We start from the raw sequence: 21163 nt of genomic DNA on the forward strand, positions 1-21163 counted from the left end.
TTTGGGGTCAGTTTTGGGGTGGTTGGGTGGGGCTGATTTTGGGGTGGATGAGCAGGGCAGGGTTGGTGGGGCTGATTTTGGGGTCAGTTCTGGGTGGGTGAGCGGGACAGGGTTGGTGGCGCTGATTTTGGGGTGGGTGAGCGGGACAGGGTTGCTGGGGCTGATTTTGGGGTCAGTTTTGGGGTGGTTGGGTGGGGCTGATTTTGGGGTGGGTGAGCGGGGCAGGGTTGCTGGGGCTGATTTTGGGGTCAGTTTTGGGGTGGTTGGGTGGGGCTGATTTTGGGGTCAGCATTGCGGATCCCTGGGGCAGAGCACAGTGACGGAGCCGGGGGCTCAGCCCGGGATGGAGGAGCGGGACACGGGCAGGAGGGGCCGGGCGGGGATGGACCCGCACCCTGCGTGGGGCCGGGCCCCGGGAGGCCGCCGGGATCCCCCGATCCCTGTCCCGGATTCTCCTGATCCTCATCTCGGATCCTCCCATCCCTGTCCCGGATTCCCCCTGTCCCAGATCCCCCGTTCCCAGATTCTCCGTTCCCAAGCTCTGTCCCGGATTCCCCCGATCCCATTCCCCCGTTCCCTGTCCCGAATCCCCCAATCCCTGTTCCCGTTCCCTATCCCGGTCCCCCCGTTCCCAATGCCGTTCCCTGCCCCGAATCCCCCCAATCCCTGTTCCCGTTCCCTGTCCCGGTTCCCCCGATCCCGTATCCCCGTTCCCAATGCCGTTCCCTGCCCCGAATCCCCCCAATCCCTGTTCCCGTTCCCTGTCCCGGTTCCCCCGTTCCCGCTCCCCCCGGGTCCTCCCCGTTCCCGGCGGCCCCCGCGCGGCCGCTCCCGGCCCGTGATGCTCTGCGGCCGCGGCCCCGCTGCAAGATGGCGGCGGAGCGTCAGGGAGGCGGCGGCGGCCGCGGGGCCGGGGCGGAGGAGAGCAAGGAGCACAAGGACGGCAAGGACAACAAGGAGAACGAGCGGCCGGCGGGGCCGCAGCCCGGCGGCCTCGGCGATAGCCTGGGCCTGGAGAGCATCCTGCGCGGCGGCGGCGGCGGGGGGACGTGGCAGGCCCGGCCCCGTGGGCGGCGGGGGGACGTGGCGGCAGCGCGGGGCTCGCAGGGCCGGGGCGGGCAGGGACGACGGGGATGGGGACAGGGACACCCCGGAGCTGCGGGCGGTGCTGGCCTGGGCCTGCGAGGGTTTGGTGGAGATAAAAGGCCGGCTGGCTTTCCTGATTTATGGAATCGCGCTCTGCCTGGGCTGCGTCTCCTCCCGAACTCGGGACAGCTGGCGTCAGTCTCCACAGCGGGGCCGGGTACGAGCAGGGCACCCTGGTGATACTGCGGCTTGAAATGAGCAATAATACCTAAAAAACCCTTAGCAGGGCACCCATGAGCTGCTCGTGGTGATACTGCAGCTTGAAGTGAGGATTAATACTTAAAAAACCTTAACAGGTGCGCCGAGGTGGCAGACTGGCTCCTGCAGGTTTAATGCTCTGAAATCTCAGCGTGTAAAACTCACGGAGGTTTTGTAGGTGAAACTTCCACGTGAAACCAGTCCGGCTGCACAGCTGCGATCGAGCTGTTTTATCTTCTGGGTCAGAGGGAAGCCCGGGGGAAATCAGGTTGCAGTTTTCCACGTGGCACATGGCAGGTGTTGTGTAGTCAGTAAGTGTGGAGTAAGGTGCAGACAGCAATTGCCCTGGGAATGTGTTAGTGAAAAAATGAAAAAGTTCAGGGGGTGTGAATTCAGCAAGTAACTGTGCAGGGTAAAAGAGAGTCTGAAAAAAATCTTGGGTAGGCAGCAGGGATGAGGAGATCTGTGTTGAGACATTGCAGTTGGACTGGGTTGTTCTGCAAATGTAGAATAATTCAGTGTAATCACTATTGGTGCAGGGTTTTAATGCTTCAGAGAGTTTCTTTTAGGTGTAGTCCCAAGAAAACATTTTGCTAGACATCTGGCATTTTAAACTTTAAATGTTTGGTGGTTTCTTTAGGTGTAGTTGTAGTTTTTCTTTTGTTGAGGTTGTTTTACAGTCTGGTTCTCTCTTGTGGGTTTTCTTTAGAGGCTTCTTGGTCAAGCTTAAAAAGGAAATTTTAGGATATGAATATATACAACACAGAGGTTTTTTGTGTGTGGTGGAGATTTAATTTCACAAAATAATCTACCTTGTAAACTGAATGAAAACCATTAGATTTACTAGAATGTGGCATGGTTTTATTGGCAGGAATATCTGAGGGAATAAAGGAAGTGCAGGAGCTCTGCCAATCCACTGCAGGATGGGGAGGCTGGGTGGAGCTGATGGAGTGATGGTGCCCCAGGTCACAGGGCAGTGCTTTGTGTCACTGATGTTTGTTGCAGCAACACTAGAAACGTGCTGAAAATTGAGAAAATCAGTTATTTCCTAAAACTCTTTTTATGAGGTTCTGTGCTCAGAAGGCACTTTTGTTTGTTTGTTTGTTTGTTTGTTTGTTTGTGCTGGGCAGGCAGCAGTGATTCTCTTCTTTTCCTGAGCGAGGGGACATTCCTGGGCAGGAAAGCTTCTCTACCTCAGTTTTTCCAACACATCTGTGTCACAGTTGTGGCTGGGGAGTTCCTGTAGCCAGGTGTGTTATCCTGGAGGGGCCTTTATCCCAAAGGGAGCTCTGGTGACAGCAGCACTCCCGTGGGTGTCTGCAGGACGTGCTTGAGGTTTGTCTCGGTCTCTGCTGGCAGGCAGGAGCTCTGGGCTCATGAGGTGCTTTAGAGCCATCAGCTCTCGGCTGTTGGGAGGTTTTGGGGTGCCCCAGTGTTCAAAGTGTGTTTGTTTGATGGGGTCTGTGGGTTCCCTGCTGTTATTTTGGGGTGGAGGGAGGAGCTGGTGCCCTGCACTGTGAGTGTCCCTTAACCGCAGCCGCAGTCCTGCAGATCGTGAAGGAGTCGCAGCAGCAGCACGGCCTGAGGCATGGGGACTTCCAGAGGTACAGGTGAGTGCTGGGGGCTGCTCCTGGGCTTGGCTACACTTCATTTAAATTGTAACCCCCTGTAGCAGGCAGCAAAACCCAGCTGCCAGGTGGAAACCCCTGACAGGCTGTTCCACGTGGGGCCCTGTGTGCTCATTGCCCTTGGCTGTACTGTGCTGGGGCTGTGCTGGCTCTTGCATCTGCACTGCCCACAGGAGCTTGTGTTCACAGCTTCCTGCTAGGCACTGTACTCCTCCAGAGCTCAGTGTTCAATAAACACACATAAAGCAGCTAGTAATGACCACATCACCCTGATTTTTCAAGATTATCAATAACTACATGTCCTCTAACCTTATTTTCTGTTAATTGCTGCTTTACAGGAAGTTTTTGAGCTACCATATGTCACACATAGAGTTTTAATTGCTAAAATATTGCCTGGTACAGCCTTAATTTTTTTTTTCCTATTTGGATAGAGCAGTAAACAGAAGCAGAGTTGTCCTTTGGCCAAACTATGACTGTGGTTGTCTCTTTTTAGGGGTTATTGCTCCCGCAGGCTGAGGCGGCTCCGCAAAACTCTCAACTTCAAGATGGGCAACAGACACAAGTTCACTGGGAAGAAAGTAACTGAAGAGATTCTCTCAGACAACAGGTACAGGGACTGGATGGAATTGAGAATTCAGTGTGGTACTGAAGAGTTTGCTTTCAGTAATTTCTGTTTCAGGTGGAAAACTATTCTGTGCAATATCGTCCAAAGCATTTCTTTTCAGAGATGTGTGTGCTTGCTATTAATAAAAGTTCAGGCTGTAGTGCAGATGCAGGAGACACTGCTCAGATCCAGTGGGACAAGAAGGAGCAGTAACAACCTGTTCCTTCTCTTCCCTCATAGTTGCTAAAATGGATTCTTTTCATGATCAGTAAATTCCTGTGACATTGAAGAGGAAATGCTTATTCAGGTCTGTTGCAAGGTAGCCATGAGAATGCTGGTAACGTGAATGTAGCCAGCAGGTTGGGGTTAGAGATGCAATCCCTTCTGTTTGAACAGAAATATTGCACTGCCAGTTTTACTTGAATCTTCTAAATTTGAGAGAATGCTTGTCTGACAGAATATGTGGAGAGTAGCCAGGATTTTGGGTTCACTTCCCATCTTTTAGGAATACTTGAAATGTGTCTTGTCTTGTCTTTTCTTATGATAAAACAATACACGATGCTGCATTCACCTGTGTTGTTAAGAACATTTTGAACCAGTTTGAAGTGTGGCCTAAAATGACAATCTCTTGTCTTTGTAGTGTCTGTGGTGCTACAGAATGATATATAATGCTCTTCTTCAGTGGGGTGATTACACTTCTGAGTGAGAAACACAGCAGAAACTAGTCAGGAATAACAAGACTTTGTGTGCTTAGAACTTTAAAAAATAAAAGCATCTGCCTCTTACTAACCAACTACTGGTACTGAACTTGGCAGACCAAATGGCAAAGAGCTGGTGCTGATACAACTCTTGCCTGAGTGTCATTCTTGTCCCTTGCACCCTGCTGTTCCCTGCAGGTATTTGCTGCTGATCCTGATGGATGCAGAGAGGGCCTGGAGCTATGCCATGCAGCTGAAGCAGGAGGCCAACACGGAGCCCCGCAAGCGCTTCCATTTGCTGTCGCGGCTGCGCAAGGCTGTGAAACACGCCGAGGAGCTGGAGAGGCTCTGTGAGAGCAACAGGGTGGATGCCAAGACTAAGCTGGAAGCTCAGGTAACCACTGATACTTCCCTCTTGTTGTACAGTGAGGGCTGAAGAAGAAACCTTTGGAATTTGGGGTGAAGAAATAATTGCTCTCAATTGTCTCTCAATAGATAATAAAAGTACAAAGAATTGAGGGCAGCTGAGGTGGTTCAACACAGCCTAAGAAACTGCTTATCTACTGAGTTACCTTTTTGTAAAATGTGCTGAAGTAGCCACTTAGAATGTAAGATTTGGGGGTTCAGTTCCTGGAAAACAGGAAACAGCTCTTGTGAAATCTTTGAACAGCAGTGCTGTACTCATTTAATTAAACTGCCATTGTATAGCATATTGCTGGGGAAAAAAGTTGTGTGACATTAGTGGGCCATTGCATAACAAACAAGAAATATCTTTAATTTCTGGGTGACCTTGTCTAGTGGAAGGTGTCCCTGTCATGTCAGGGGGATTGGAACTAGATGATCTTTAAGCTCCCTTCCAATCCATTCTGTGATCCCATTTTATGATTCTGTGCTTCCTTAGAAATGCAGTAGAGTCAGTTAAAGGAGAAGATGTAGGTAGCTGTAACCTGTCATCCAAATCACTTGTCTTCTGTGGGAAGCCCTAATGAAAAGGGCAAGGCTTGGTCACCCCCTGCAGGAGTCACAGCAGCCTTGCTGCTGAAGGTGGCCCCAGTTGTGCTGCTGGTGGGGGACGTGACCTTGTGTCAGGATCCGTCCTAGTGGACAGATGACCTGATGGTTCGTAGGAGTGATCTCAGAGTGCAAAAACCAACACGGTACAAGGGGGGTTTGCAGTGATGATCAAATCAAATGCAGTTTTATTGAAATAACCACAGCAAAAATGTGATAGAGGGATCAAGGGAGAGAAAAAGATAGAGATAGAGAAAGAGAGAGGAGAGAGAAAGGGAGGGGATATAGCTACCAACGCAGAGACGAAGTCCTTTGGTCCAGTCGAGGATCAACAGTCCAGCCTGTTATGCTGGGGAGATCTCAAAGGCTCTAGCTAACTCAGTGGTTTTTATTACTGAAAATTATGAGCGGGGGGGAACAGATACAATAGGGAACAGATGTAACAGGTAGTCTATGTTCTCAGCAGTAAATGAGAGCCATTGTTTTCTTGGTTCAGTGGTCACAACCTGCAAGCAAACATCTCGCTTTGGTCAGCTTGCCTCCCCCACACACCTCCCCCAGGCTGGGGGTTTCAGTCCCAGTCCTTAGAAGGAGCAGAGGGGCCTTTTCACATGGAGGTTTCATGTCTCAGTCCTTGATGGAGAGGTTCCTTACATCTCAGTCTGTCACGGTGGTTGTAAAACAGGTGAGGGTCTTCTGTGGGAGACCACCTGAGACTCAGGAGAAGTCCAGGCAGGCCAAGAGGTGGGACAGCTTCCAGAGCTGCTGTTGTTGCAAACGGGGCACGGTGCCCCCTTAGCATACAGCAAACAGTCCTGTGAAAACAACAGCTTAACACTGAGCTTTCAGGTCTCAGGGCCTTTGGCATGTGACTTTTCTCCTTCAGAGCCAGATATTCTAGACGAGGGGGGGGGGGGTCTTCTCTTCAGTGGTCTCCCAAGGATGATCGTGAGGCAGATGAGGGACAATTCGGACAGACTCTCACACCTTGCCCTCGCTCTGTGTGCAGGCGTACATGGCTTACCTCACTGGCATGCTGCGCTTCGAGCACCAGGAGTGGAAGGCAGCAATGGAGGCTTTCAACAAATGCAAGTGAGTCCCTCCCTTCACCAACTTCCTTCAGGAAATAGTGCTGGATCACTTTACTTATGTACATAACTAAACTAACATAACTAACTCTGTGCATTGTTAACTGTGCTTAACTGGGAGGTGCTCCTGAAGAAACAGCATCCTCCAGAGCACAGACACAAACTGTTCCCTTAGGATGGCACCTCACAAGTGACACACACTGCAGTGCTAATATTTGTCCTTTGCTGTAGGACCATCTATGAAAAGCTGGCCAATGCTTTCACAGAAGAACAAGCTGTGCTGTACAACCAGCGTGTGGAGGAGATCTCGCCCAACATTCGCTACTGTGCCTACAACATTGGTAAGGGAAGGGGGGCTTAATCTGTTCCCAGGAAATCAATATTCATTTAGTTAAACCCTGGTCTAAGTCCCACTGAGGCCATAATATTCTGGGCAAATTCTGCTTGTGTATTGGGACAGTTTAGCAATGCAGAAGGGGCCTCATTTTGCAACAGCACCTGTGGTTATGTGTAGAAAGACAGAATAACAGTTTGTGGTAGCTTGCCTATGAAGTCAGAATAAAATTGCAAGCTTGTCCTTAAACTGCCACAATAAAATCTAATGTTTAGTTTTTGTACACAAATGTGATTTTGAAGTCAAATGGAAATGTGTTCTCAATTTGTTGATTCTCTCAGGTGACCAGTCTGCCATGAATGAGTTGATGCAGATGAGACTGAGGTCTGGTGGCACTGAAGGTCTTCTTGCAGAAAAACTGGAGGTAATTTATTTGCATGCCTCAGCTTGAAATATTCATTATTATTCCATGGTTACAGAGGTCTGAATGTAGGCAACTGCTCCAACAGAATCCTGACCGCATGGCCTGATCACCTTTATAAACTCAGGGACAGGGGAAGGGGAGGGAACAGGTGAGCCACCAACCAGGTGAGAGGGGCAGGGTCTCAGGGGGGGATGACACCCAGACAGGCCAATGACCCCTGGGCCTGAGGGGCATCCTTTGAACTTGACCAACCACACGACGCCTTGCTGGAATGTTAAACCTGACTGACAGGACTCACTCAGCAAGGGGGAAGGGAGAGGGGTATAGGCACACCTGGGGAAGGAAGTTTACAACACACTGCAACACATTATTACTGTGCTGAGCATGAATATTGCTGCAGCAAATCATTCAGGAGCCAGAATGGAACAGAAGTGAGCAAGCAAGCCTAGGCTCTGTGGGAAACAACACTTTCCCAAAAAGCCCTTTGATTTCAAAGTAGTCAATCAAACATGACTTCAGGAGGTTCAGTTTTGCACCCCTGTAAATTGAAGCTCCTAAGCTCAGTGTGTTCTGTGCAGGCACTGATCACCCAGACTCGGGCAAAGCAGGCAGCCACCATGAGTGAGGTGGAGTGGAGAGGGAGAACTGTCCCAGTGAAGATTGACAAAGTGAGGATCTTCCTGCTGGGGCTGGCTGACAACGAGGCAGCAATTGCTCAGGTAACCCAGCAGCCCTCTCCATCCTGCCCTTCCAACCATCCTCTTTCCTTCTGTGCAATACCTGGCACCTGAACTAAAAGTTTGTGAGTAATCTCATTTTTTTTTCAAACTTGGGGCTGGAAAGCTGAAGGTAAAAGTGGGGGAATACTGATTATAACCTAGAGCTGAAGTGTTGGCTGGGGATAGCTCTCACAGAGTGGAGTAGTCTGGGAGATCTGTTCTGAGTATTCTTGCTCCTTGGAACATTCTGGGCTGCCTTCCAGCAGCAGGGTGATAACCACTATTATTAGTGCATCACTTGGCAATGAAGGTTGCATTTTTAAGAGTAACTGGTTTTGAAATACTCTTCTAATTTCTTTAACTTGCTCAAATGCTCCAACTTCAGAGTAGCCAAAATGAAAATACATATTGATCATGTTTTTTTCAGCAACAAATAGCCATTTGCCAGGTGTAGCAGGTACTATGACATCCATTCTCTTACTGACTTCTGGAAATCTTCAAAAGCAGGAAGTGGATTAATAAATGTCAGGATGTAAATCAATTTCACATGTAATAGTTCTGAAACACTTTATAGAATAATGGAATATCCTGAGTTGGAAAGGACACACAAGGATTATTGAAATCCAGCTCACTGGAACTTGCAGTGGCACATACAATTCATATATTTTGTATTGTAGTCAAGTTTTCCACTTGTACTTTTTTCCTTGGAAGTGGTGACCAGAGGAGGTATCTTGCTTTTTAGTGGCTGCATACACACTCAGACTTTTAAAAGACAATGATAGGATCTTCAGTAATAACTCTTGCCACTAAAAATGGGGATTTTGCAGCATTAAAAACCTTATATCTCCAGGAATATAATAATGATAAATAAAAACCAGAAATTATAAAACAAAAGCTCTACAGAGGGTTAAGACCAGAGCAGGGGGATAGTGGTGAGAGGAGTGTGATTAGGAGTGGGAAACCTGAGTTTTACCCATAGTGTTAGGAATTGGATGTTGCTGAATAGATTTGGTTTCAGGAAGCATGTAAGTGTGGCCAGCAGGTGGAAGTACAGCTCAAGAGTTCCCTCATTTAACTTAATCCTGGCAGCTGACAGTTGGATTTTCTCAGTTTAGTTGCTCTCTGAAGCAGTGGCAGAACAGCCTGAATTTGTTCTCCTCTTGCTTTGCATTCCTGGGAAGCTGTGACTAAACAGAGTTGAGTGGACTGGTGAGAGCTGAGCATTGCAGCAGCACTGTTTACATTCCCAGAGGGCCAAAACTTGCCTTTTTGGCAGCAGTTCTGCACTTGTGTCAGCTGTGATGGGCACTCCAGCTTCAGGTGAATGAATGGTGCTTCCTGGGATCTTTGGCACCTCTCTGCTCATCTTCACTGAGCTGAAACCCTGGCATAACAGCAGTGCTCTGCAGGGTTTAATTAGAAGTAAAACCAGTCTGTTTTGTGTAAAAATGGAGTCTCCCAATGCAATTACACTGTTGCCTTTGGTGCCTTATTGGTGATGGGAGGAGCAGAACAAATAAGCCAAACTGAAACAGGAATCCAGGTTTAAAATTGCTTGTGTCAGTCCTTCTGTGGATTTGAAGGTGTGACTGAGGGCCCAGTGACTCTCCCCAGGTAGAAGTGACAGAGCTGCAGGGCAGCATGACACAGGTGTGCTCCTAGCTGCTATTGCCTCAAGGATTCTGTGCTCATCTCTAGATTGCAGCAAAAATGGGTGGTAATAGCTGTCAGAGATGTTACACAGTGGTTTAGACCAAAGAAAATCTGACAGCTGAGCACTCCACATTTTTGGGATTGGATTCAGTGGGATTGGTTTCCATGAACCCTCTAAGATGAAACTGCAATTCTGTCAGAACAGTTGTATCACCAGCTGTAGCACTTGTGTCTCAGTCCTGTGATCTGATATCTATCTCCCAAATCAGAACATGTGTATTTATGCATAGAATCAGCTCAAGGAGTTTTTGCTTGGAAAGGAAAGCCTTTGTTTCATTGCAGGGCCCAGCCCTTGCCCTGTTTGTGCCTGAATGATGATCTGGCCGTGTCTGTTTTCATTTTTGTGCTTACAGTGAAATTGCTGTGCTGCTCTGGGTGAGGTTGAGAATGCAGTCAGACTCGTCTCTGGTTATTCCCAGGAGCCAGTCCCACCTTAAAAATTCTCACAGCAAATCTTAAATTAAAAACAAAAAAAGTCCCAAACCCAAAAAACCGCCTCCATCACAGGATACCTGAGGCTTTGTGAGGGAGTAAAAATAACGTTCCTGATTGGGTATGTGAATGTGGGAAGTGGAGAGGCAGAGTCTGCAGAGCTGTGCAGTAGATTAACAAGTGAGCAAGGTTTTAGCCATTTTTTTATTCACTTTGACAATTGCAAATTTATTGCAGCAAAGCTCATCTTACACTGTTACATGAGATGAGAGTGGAAGAACATGGTGCTGGTGCTCTTGAATTTTCCTTCAATCACTGAGGCTGAGGTTTGCTTCTGAGCAGTTTTTTCTTACTGAATCATTGCAAGTCTTGCAATCTCCACCTGGTTTCCTTCTCAGCATCTGAATAAAGGCTGAATTTTGGTTTGGGAGCTTGTTTAATTGGGTACATGATATGTCAATAAATTAGGCAGAGATCAGGCTTCAACTTGTTTTTTAAACTTGTTTTCAAGTTCTGGTTTTGGGGCAGAAGGCCAAAAGCTGCTTCACTTTTTTTTTTTTTTTTTTTTTTTTTAAACAAAACTTATGGTGACAGCAGAAAAGCACTCGTTCACTCCTGCTGCTGAAATGTAGGGTTACTGTGAAAGATGCTTCAAACAAGCAAGTTATTGCCACTGTGAGCATTGCTGGAGTGGGAGTGGAGAAAAGATAATCATCTGCATGTTCTTACCACATGGGAACATTAAATCAGCATAACAAGAGCTGTCTGCATTGGTAGTTTGCCAGTTCAGGACTGCTCAGCTCTTGTGTTGCTGGGCCTTTCCCACAGTGCAGTCCAGCCTCAGCTCAGGAGGCAGTGCAGGTGCCATCCAGGAGGGAATGGAGTTACTGGGAAGGAAGGTAACTGGTGCAGGAATGAGGCCTTGAGCTGTGTCTGCTGGGCCTTCACTGCTGTTTAGTTCTCAGCACCAACTCCATTCTCCAAGATTTCTGGCAGATTTTCCCCAAGAATATGTTGCAGACAGGCACAGATTGGAGTTCTAACTACCCATGGACCTTAAAGACATAACTGGGGAGAAACTTCATTTAATCTCCTTAGTTAATTTATGCATTGTACAAAAAAATCTGATTTCTTGAATCTCCTTTGCTCTTAGGCAGAAAATGAGGAGACAAAGGAACGTTTGTTTGAGTCTTTACTCAGTGAGTGCAGAGATGCCATTCAGGCAGTTCGGGAAGAATTGAAACCTGACCAGGTGAGAGCAAACACCAGTTTCTACTTCCATTGACACCATGTTTCCTTGGGAGTGGTTTAGTGTTCAGCTTGCTGGGATTTCTTTAATAAAGTGCTGCAAAATTTGAATTTATTCTCTCTGGAGTGAGGGAATAGCAATGGAGAAACCCTCCCTCTTTTGCCTAGAAGCCTGTTCCTTCCATGGCTTACCCAAACCCTGAGTTGTTCTGTGTTTTTCATCCCTTGGCTGCCAGTTTTAAGTAAATCATGCAGTGTTTTATCTCCATTGCCCACAGAAGCAGCGAGAACACTCTCTGGAAAATGATTCTGGGAAGGTGTCCAACATCCAGTACTTACACAGGTAACAGGCAAACATTGCTGCCAGTGCTAGTGTGAAGAAGCCGTGTTCTTATGTCAGGATTTTATTTTGTTTAATTTTGTTTTATGGGGTTTTTGTTCTGAGCCTTTGGGATCCCAAAGGATGACTGTACAGATAAGGATCTGATTCAGGGAGCTTTGTAAACATTTCCCTCCAGACTCTCACATTGACCTCCCAGCTGTTTTTCCGCCACCAGCTCAGAACACAGAGTAATATCTGAGTAGCTGTGACAGTGCTGATGGGATTTCTCTTTTTCTTCTGGCAGTTATTTGACCTACATCAAGCTGTCCACGGCCATCAAGCGCAACGAGAGCATGGCCAAGTCCCTGCAGAAGGCCCTGCTGCAGCAGCAGCGCTCCGACGAGGACGGCAAGCGCTTGCCGCGGCCGCAGGACCTCATCCGCCTCTACGACATCATCCTGCAGGTACTGCTGGGAAAACACAGCCAGCTCTGCAGCTGTCCAGGTTTAGAGCAAATTTGGGGAAGAATCCCCCAAAGGAGCTCCGGTGGGAAAAGCAGATCCAATTGGCTCCTCCCCACAACTGGTCCCGGAGGAAAAAATACCTCCTTGGAGAAAGGTGGAAAAAAAGTGTTTATTAAATAATAAAACCAAAACAATATCAAACAACGAGACCCCTTGCCACTCTAAAAGAGATGACAAACTGAGAAAACCCCAGGTTGAAGCTCAGCTCACTTAGTCTCTGATCAGTCCCTCCGGTGCTGGAATTGTCGCAGGCCAGGCCCAGCCCAGTGGGCCACAGCTGCAGCTGCCAGTACTCTCCTGGGTGTTCAGTCCAGAGCAGTTTCAAGAGGTCCAAAGAAAAAGGGAAGAAAAAAAAAACAGTCTAGGGAACTTCTTTGCCTCAGCTAGCTAACACTAACTAAAAAGCAAAAGAAGAGCTCTGTCCCGCTGTCTGTCCGCAGACAACACAGTCCAGGAGCAGGAATGTGGGGGAGGAGTGCAGTGTCTGAAAACAAACTGCTGATTCTTCTCCCCCCACCTTCACTCTCTGGAACACTCTTAAAGGTACAAAACTACAGAATGAGATGATTGGGGATTAAAGCATCATATAGTCAACCCAGGACAGCAGCCCAGCCAGAGAACACACTAGCTGTGTGCTCAGGATAAACAGGATGTGCATGGGTAGGAAACCTGAGTGTTACAAAAGGTTATTGCAGAAATACAGCACTGTAAGTGAGCTACTGTGAAGTCTGAAGAGTAGCTGAGTACCTTCAAGTGCCTCAAAGATGTTCAACATCTGCATGAAACACAAAAAACCTCTTTTAGTTATGAGCAGAACCTGCTGCTTGAATGGGTGTCCTTTGTTGTGCACTCTAATAAAGTTTTAAAATAGTCTTTGTGACTCTTGTGCAGCACCCTTAGAGCTGCCACAGTTTCTGCTGGCCAGGGAAAGTAGCAGCTAAAAATACTTGTTCTTCATAAGCAGGTTCTCCATTTCTCCCATAATTCTGCAGTTAACTGAGGCAGCCTGTGGCTGAAGCAGTTGTGAATGGGAGAGGGAAATGCCTTTTGAAAGAATTAATTCATGTGAAATTTAAGGAGTCTTTGTCCTAATTCTTGTTTGTGTCAGGAAGTCTGTCCTGAGGGCAACTTGCACAAGTTTCAATGAGAGTCCTTCACAAGGTTGGAAAACTGATGATTAGAAAACTGGAAACTATTTCCCTGGGAGTGTTCTGTTGACTTGTGAAAAGGGTCAGCATTCTCTTAGACCAGCAGATTCCAGAGGAAGGCAATGCCTGCATTTATTATTTTGACTCTCTTTTGCACAGAACCTTGTGGAACTCACACAACTTCCTGGCCTAGAAGAGGACAAGAACTTCCAAAAGGAGATTGGATTGAAGACACTTGTGTACAAAGCTTACAGGTGACTGAGAAACATCCAGGTTTTCTTTAGCACATGTGACACTTTCAGAAGTTTCATTGCCCAGCTCTGTGTGCTGTGCAGGCCTTTGATGCAGTTTCCTCTGTCCTCTGAGACAGTTCCTAAAGGGAAAGTAAGATATCTCCTATTGCCAGTCATTTCAGTTGGCAAAAGGTGTGGACAACAAACACATCAGGAATGCTCTCTTGGCTGTTGCAGGTGTTTCTTCATTGCCCAGTCCTATGTCCTGGTGAAGAAGTGGAGTGAAGCCCTCGTGCTGTACGAGAGGGTGCTGAAATACGCGCGCGAGGTTCAGTCGGGAGCTGGAGCTCACAGGAACAGCCTGAAGGTACGAGCCCAGTGCTGCAGCTGAAGTTTTATGAAGCAGCTCTGTCCCAATATTTATTGTTAATATTATTAATTAGGTGCCAGGCCATTATAATTCAAGACTGATCTCTAACTAGGGAGAAGGGTAATGTTCATTGTAGCAGAGAGCTTCTAGTGACATGGGAACACTTCAGCTCCCCACTTGGAGGAGGAACAGACTTGCACCGCCTCCAAAGCAATTTACCACTTTTTCTCACATGTGCATTTTCTCTTATACAACTTCTGTGGTGCCTGAAGCACAATACTGTAGCTTTTCTCCTGGGAAAGGTTATCAACACTAGGAGTTAATTTCTTAGTTCTTACTCTGTCTGGTTTTACCTTTGCTCTCATTCTTAGACTGGCACATTTCAGGCTCTGAAATAATTTTCTTTAATGCTTTAGGAGCTGCCTGATGTTCAGGATCTCATCACTCAAGTCAATGCAGAGAAGTATTCCTTGCAAGCAGCAGCTATTTTAGGTGAGTAACACAACTATACTAGAGCTCTGCTCTAATGTATCTTGACTAAAACCCCTGCAGCTGTTTCATTCCTTTTATTTCATTTCTGAAGTTCCAAAGGTTTCTCCATCACCATTCACTCAGGCTTTGTAAAAGTACTTTTCCCCCAGTTCTGGTTGCTTCTATCTGTGTGTAGTGCAGTAGGCAGGCAGTGGCTGGACATTGGCATCTTGCTCCCTGCCCAGAGATATTAAAACCCTTCCTGGGGATGTGCACCCACTTTGGGAGCCTGCACAGAACAGTTCAGTGTTTCATTTTTTGCTGCGGACACTTTGGCTTTACTCATCCCAGTTTTGCCTGGTTTGGTGAACTAAGAGGAGAGCAGGGATGTTCTCTCTGTCAGTGTCAGCCTGGCCAACAGAACTGGGGGATGGATGAAATTTGTGATTTCTTGGGCTGCTGTTTTTGCTGTGCCTGCTGCACAGGACAAGGAGTGTGTTGCCTCCTTTATTGCCTTGATGTTGCTTTAACAGACCCCTCCCAGGGTGTTCTCATCATCTTTTGTTGTGTGCTTCACTCAAAGCCTGTGCTGCTTTCCAGACCTTCTCATGGCAGGGTGAAGGAGAAGCTCCACCACTGCAGGGCTGTGTTGGCTCTAGATGAGTGTGTGTGGTGCTTACTCTAGAAATCAAGTTGATTCTGCTGGAAATATTGTCCTGTATATCCCAGAGAGCAAGGATCATGGCTAAGCTTGTGGCACAGCTGCTTCCTGAGACAATCTTATTCTACACCAAGGTCAAGCCTGTTATTCTTACCCCCTTTTGTTCAATTTTGCAGATGCAAATGATCCTCATGAGACTGAGTCTCCATCTCAGGTCAAGGATGGCAAGGTAAGAGCCAAGAGCTCAGGCAAATTCCAGCTGTGCTCTTAATGACCATCACCTTTATCTTGTTACCTAAGTGTCTCTCACAACACAAGAAATGCCACATTGATCAAGATTTGGTCATGACTGGTGTATTTAGGAGATTTAATTAGGCTGGGTGCTGAAGGTACCTGACACAGTGGGGTAGGAGCTGGGAGGCAGATGCAGCTCCCAGTGTGGCAGCTTGCTTTATTTGGCTTTCTCTCTGCACATGGGAGAGTTTGCCAGAGATCCTGCAGCTGTGCTTTGACAGGAGGTTAAAACATTTTCAGAGGCCTCACAAAGGAGCTTGAACTTCTCTTGTCTCAGTTGCTGCTCAGTCCTGTTTGATGTTTGACCCTTTTGACGTGCCTGGGGTTTAATTTGTGTCCCTGCCTTGGTCTCTTGCAGCCTCTCTCAGAACGGTTTGAGACTTTCTGCCTGGATCCTTCCCTGGTCAGCAAGCAAGTCAGCCTCGTGCACTTCCCACCAGGATTCCAGCCCATTCCATGCAAACCCTTGTTCTTTGACCTGGCCCTTAACCATGTTGCTTTCCCACCTCTGGAGGACAAGGTGGAGCAGAAGGCCAAGAGTGGCCTCACAGGATATATAAAGGGCATTTTTGGATTCAAAAGTTAACCAGCACCCCCAGAGGAACAGAGGTTTTATTCTGTATTGAAGGAGAAGCTCCAAGAGGTTCTAGGACACAAATACCTGCACCTGAAACCAAGAGAGGGCAGTTTTACCATCTTCTCCCCTGTGTCCCGTGTTCATGTCTGTGCAGACACATTCTCTCCCAGTGTATTAAAGACAAACAATTACTCAGAAACAAACATACACTATAAATAGCTGAAAATAACCTGGAGCACAGAGAAATTCCTTTCTGCTTGGAGAAGTTTGTGATCAGTGACCTGTCCAGGGTTGGTACACATCTACTCACCATGGACCAGGGCATGGATACAATTTGATTCCTGCCTCTGTCCCATAATTTGACACTATTATTTGGTTTTTTTTTGATCTAGAAATTGGGGTGTAATTGGGAAATAGAGGCAGAAGTAGATGCAGAGCTAAACCAGCAAGGTGAGGCTTCCACACAATGACTGTGGAACAGTAGCCAAGCCAGCAACTTCTCCTTCCCTTTCAACCCAGAAGTCTCTATATTTTTAAAGAATGTAACATTCTGAAATGATAAAATAGAGCCTCTTTCCTTATGAATAAGGATGGCAAACATCAAATATTGATGGTTACTCCTGCTGTGGTGGTGAATTTGTATTCTGGGCCAACAGCACCCTTCTTTATCCATACACACACTTCATTAAATACCTACATACAGTATAGAACCTATTCCTGAAAGTATTTTCCTGGGAAAATAGCTTCATGGGTGGCTTTAGCAATAGCTACTTGCTCTTCTTGGGAAGTTGGGTCTCTTGGTGTTTGTTTTGTCTCTGATCTAAACCTTGCCTGAAAACAAGATGATCTTTTTCTGGAGTTCATCTATTGCTTTGTTTCTTGTCCCTGGTCAGTAGCTACACGTGAAATGAGGGATAAGGAACAGCAGACCAGTAGGTTTGTGAGTGATAATTCATCTCTGTCGTGCCAGACAGCGTTTTTTATAAAGCACCCAGGTGCCACGGGGATGGGCACTTTGAAAGTGCAGATAATTTCATAATTGTGATCAATTCAGTAGGGAAAAAACCCACAGCACATGGGCAGAACTGTTCCTAAATAAAGCATTTGGAAGATTCCACCAGCTCTGTGTGGGTTTTCACTCAGCCTGTCCTGACAGGTGAAGCAAGAGTTTGTTCTGCTTGTCTGGACTTTGTGTTTTTTCTCCTTTTGTAGGCATTGGAGTAAAGGTTGGAAGCAGGACCATTTTGAATTATTGGGCTTTTGTTGTAATGGGAATTTTCCTTGCAAGGTGCATGTCAGATGAATGGGGGAATTAACAATTCCCATTATTTTAATATGAATGTTCACTTTGTTCAGTTTGATCTGATTTGTGAGTTCTCAAAGTACAGAAGAACTCTGTGCTCAGAAAGAGGTGGGAGTGGGAGGAGGAACTCCTTGTTTGTGTTTAATTTTTGCAACATGGAAACAAAATGGGAATTTCTGGTAGCCAGTTGTAGCCAGTTCCCTTTGCCTCTGGATTCCAGGGACATTTTATAGAAGAAAGGGAGGTGTACAGGTGAAAGAAATGTGGAAGATTATTCATCAGATGGCAATTTCTAGAAAACTTGACTGGCAGCTTTCTCTTCCCCTTAAAGCCCATTTCCTTTTAGGCCCACAGTGACCAGGCTCACCTGGTCCCTGTGTCCAGCTGAGCTGCTCTTCTCAGCTTTTGGATCAAATCACAACAGTGTTCTCCTTTGGTTTGCACCAAACTCTTTCCTTCCACAGCTCTGTGTTGTGCCTGGATCGATTCCAGGGAAACTCCTGTGGCCACTTTCTAGCTACAGTTACAAAAACCTAAGAGCCATTGGCCTCTTTCTGCCAAATGTCTTTTGACAGGGAACTGACGAGTTGAACGCAGATAAGGAATTTGAAAACAATAAACTTTTATGCCTAACCTCTGAGGCGTGTAGTTTGTATTAGGAACACTGAGCACTCTTTGCCTCCCCAGCACTCAGAAGATCGAGGTCACACCATCTCCTGGGGCTGCTGAACCCCTGGGGAATGGCCACTTAGCTCTGGAGGAGGCTCTTCTGCTCCAAGGCTCAGATAACACCACTCCAAAGTGCTTGGCTTGTTTGTTTTGGTGTAATGTTAGTGGAAAGTGAATGGAGTGGGGTTTGTGAGCAGTGGTGTGGCTTAAATCATGGAAGGTGCTGATGAGGCTCAGGAAAAGAAACCTAAAAATGTAAATAAGGGGGGGGGAATTGTTATTGAAGTCACCTGCATGATGCAGACCAAACCAGACTGACAAAACCGAGGCTTTTAGCCCTGCAGTGGAGCCTGGGCTGGCCCAGGTGGGGCTCAGAGCTGCAGGGGCACAGGGCAGGCAGGTTAAGTGTCTGATGTGCAGAACAAACCAATTCCCTTGGGCCTGGAACAGCCAGGGCAAGGTTCAGAGCACGTTGTGGGGCTTGGAAGCTTCCTCATTGCCCTGCTCTTTCATTGCTGCTCCTTTAAAGTGCTTGTGCTCTTTCCATGAATTAATTGGCGAGGAGGCCACGTGATTGCCCTCAAAACAGGAAACTCCAGCAGAATGGTCAAGAGGATTGCTTTCAATCAACTTTTCCTATGGAGTATCTTTGGGATTAGCACTGGAATTTTAATTACAGGCTGAGCTAGCCGTGTCTGGTACCATTGCATTTATTAAAATAAGAATGAGATGTTCATCACGGCCCTCACTCCACCACCAGTGATAGACCTGTGTCTGAGTAATGTTTATTTCTGGTTGTGCACTCTGAGGGGTCTGGGGACACTGGATGGGTCTCAAGGGAATTGTGGGGGACAGAGCATGAGGCAAACTGGGCAGTGAAAGAACTGAAAGGTGGCACGTGGGATTGCAACAGTCTGGCCTGGAAACTCCTAAATAACAGTGTCTGCCTCCTTTGAAAAATGGGTTGGGGGTGTTTTAAACAAGGGATTGTGTTGCTAGAAAATTGTTGCCTAATCCAAGCTGCTCCAGCTATGGGTCACCCCAGGTGGGCACTGTCAGGAGTTCTCTGTGGCCTTTGTGGCTGTCTCTGGTGCAGCAGGTTGTAGGTTTGGCTGGCAGCTGCTGAGCTGAGGAGTGGGAAGTCCCTGTCCAACTGCAGTGGGACAGAATTCATCCTTGGGAAAAGATGCATCTGCTGAGGGGTTCCTGTGCTCCCTCACAGCTTTTGTGAACTGCCCTGAGAGCACAGGTACCTTGCGGGCTGCAGCCAGGTGCGATTGAGGTGTTTGCTCACTTAAGGAGTGATTCAATGTGATACTCTCTGTGGCTGCTCCTCTTCCTTCAGGATGGGATTGCTGTTTTCAAACAGGAGCAGCTGGAAGTCGGTTTTCCTGCCAAGGAAAAGAGCCGGGTGGGAGGGAGGGAGGGAGGGATGTGTGGTAGGACCCCGGCAGAGCGGGGCTGGGAGCGGCCTGGGGCAGCGTTAGGAGCTGCCCGGCTGCTCTGCCCTCTCCTCCCTCCCTGCTCCGGGCTGAGGAGGTGCTGAACTGCAGCTGCCCGCCCGGCCCAGCTGAGCTCCCGGGGTCTCTGCCCGATGCCTGTCCCCCTGGGAGCGGCCCCTCAGCGCTGGCACTCTCAGGGCCCGGTGCGCGGGAACCCCCCCGGAGCTGCTCCCGCAGGCCCCACCAGGCCCCACCGGCAGCCGAGCTTCGTGCTGGGCTCACCCCAACCACACTGAGGGTGACAAGCTGTGGGAATGCAGCCCCTCCCTGCCCCTGTCCTGTGGGTGAGCGCTCCGGGCCTGGCCGCGCTGCTTTGGGTCTGAGTAGGGCCCGCTCCGGCCGAGCCACAGTGATCCTGCCGAGCCACGGCGGCTGCCCCTCTGCCCACGGGGAGGGGATCACTGCGGGGTTCGGGTTGGGCCAAAGCAGGGAATTCCTCCTGCTGTTCAGGAGCATCCACCCCGCAGTGAGTGTGCTCACCTTCTGTGTGCTTTGGGGATTTACTTTGTGACAATGCTGGGGCTCGGTGCCAGCGGCAGAGCTGAGCCCAAGTGCAGACTCCGCCTGCGAAGGAGGAGGCTGTGTCCATCCCCTGCCCTTCCGTGGGCTGCTGCGAGGGCCCTGTGGTGAAAACCTTCCCACCTCTGGCCTAAAAGGCAGTAATGGCTCAGAGGGGAGGTTTAGAACCACTTTCAAAGGGTGTTATTTACATGTCTGTTGTGCGCGGGCGGCCCTGGGCGCAGCTTTCATGTTCCCAGTGCCGTCCATTCATGGACGGTATCGCTCCCGCTCCGAGCGTGCACTGGGCATTTCCAGGCTGGGATCTTCGTCAAACCCCTCCACTGCTGAGCGCCCGAGGTGCTGCCGATATTAAAGTCAGAATTCTTGCTGTGGGAACCATCGTGTCCCTGCCTCGCTGGGCTGCAGTACATTGTGTCTGTGCCCAGCGCAGACTCGGCGCTTTGCCCCAGGCTCACACGCTGTGCATGAGGATTAGTGACTCCCGTCCCTGCCCGTGGTCAGTCCAGGGAGCCGTGCCGGGGCTGTGGTGCCCGAATGACTAAAGAGCAGCATCAAAGCCTCTGAATTACCTTCAGTGCTTGCCTTTTTCCACAGAAGCAGGAGAGCGTCTAATTTTCTCAGAGCATCAAATTAAGTCGGGGAAGGTGAGGTCTGGCCACGGAGAATTAGCTGTGGCAGACACATTCATCCTGCTCTGGTCCCTGCCTGTGACACAGAAGCACTTACTGCTGAATCAGGCAACAGCAGCTCACAGTTGGAGCTTTGCAGAAGGTTTATGTGTGGTTGTAATTTGGGCTGGAAGCTGCAGTTTGGGGTATGAGCCTCCTTGGCTCAAATGTTCTTGGCTGCTGCACCCTCTGCCCTCACAGATGGGTTGGGAGGTGTTTTGCAGGGGCTGTCACCATTCTGTGCCCTGCCTTAGTCACCCTGGAAGGGTTTGTCTTCTCTCCCTGATAGCCCTGTGGTGCAAGCAGAGCCCTTCCAGGAGCTTGGTTTGGTTTGGAGGGTGGTGTCTGATCCTTCCTAGCTGGTGTGAGCACCCTCCTCCCTAAGGGCCTCCAGGTCTTGCTGGATGGGCTGCCCCAGCCTGGGCCCCTCTGAACACCTGCTGCTTCAGCCAGCTCCTTGTTGAAGTTGTTCTCCCCAGCAGGAACATCTGTGAGGACATGTTTCAGTTGGCCACCACCTGCAATCCACCATCCTGCAGGTATTCTGCACCTTGCAGGGCCTTTGCCTTGCACCTGAGGGTGGGGAGCAAACCTGCCCTCATATTTCACTTTCCATCGCCCATCACAGGCTGCCTGCCTGGTGCTTCATCCCAGCA

General features: G+C 48.5%; 1 protein-coding gene across 1 annotated transcript; it reads left to right on the forward strand.

Annotated features, from left to right (window-relative positions):
* Positions 1 to 848: 848 nt before the first annotated feature.
* SRP68 (signal recognition particle 68) lies at positions 849 to 16963 on the forward strand. Its single transcript, XM_059485790.1, has 16 exons — positions 849 to 1018; positions 2888 to 2954; positions 3466 to 3579; positions 4473 to 4668; positions 6295 to 6377; positions 6605 to 6714; positions 7049 to 7131; positions 7710 to 7850; positions 11149 to 11247; positions 11522 to 11586; positions 11870 to 12029; positions 13397 to 13491; positions 13708 to 13837; positions 14257 to 14332; positions 15149 to 15201; positions 15625 to 16963. The coding sequence occupies exons 1-16, from the start codon at positions 871 to 873 to the stop codon at positions 15850 to 15852; spliced, it is 1848 nt and encodes a 615-aa protein (XP_059341773.1). The 5' UTR covers positions 849 to 870; the 3' UTR covers positions 15853 to 16963.
* Positions 16964 to 21163: the final 4200 nt, after the last annotated feature.

Source organism: Ammospiza nelsoni, chromosome 19 (assembly GCF_027579445.1).
Source record: "Ammospiza nelsoni isolate bAmmNel1 chromosome 19, bAmmNel1.pri, whole genome shotgun sequence".
NCBI lineage: Eukaryota > Metazoa > Chordata > Aves > Passeriformes > Passerellidae > Ammospiza > Ammospiza nelsoni.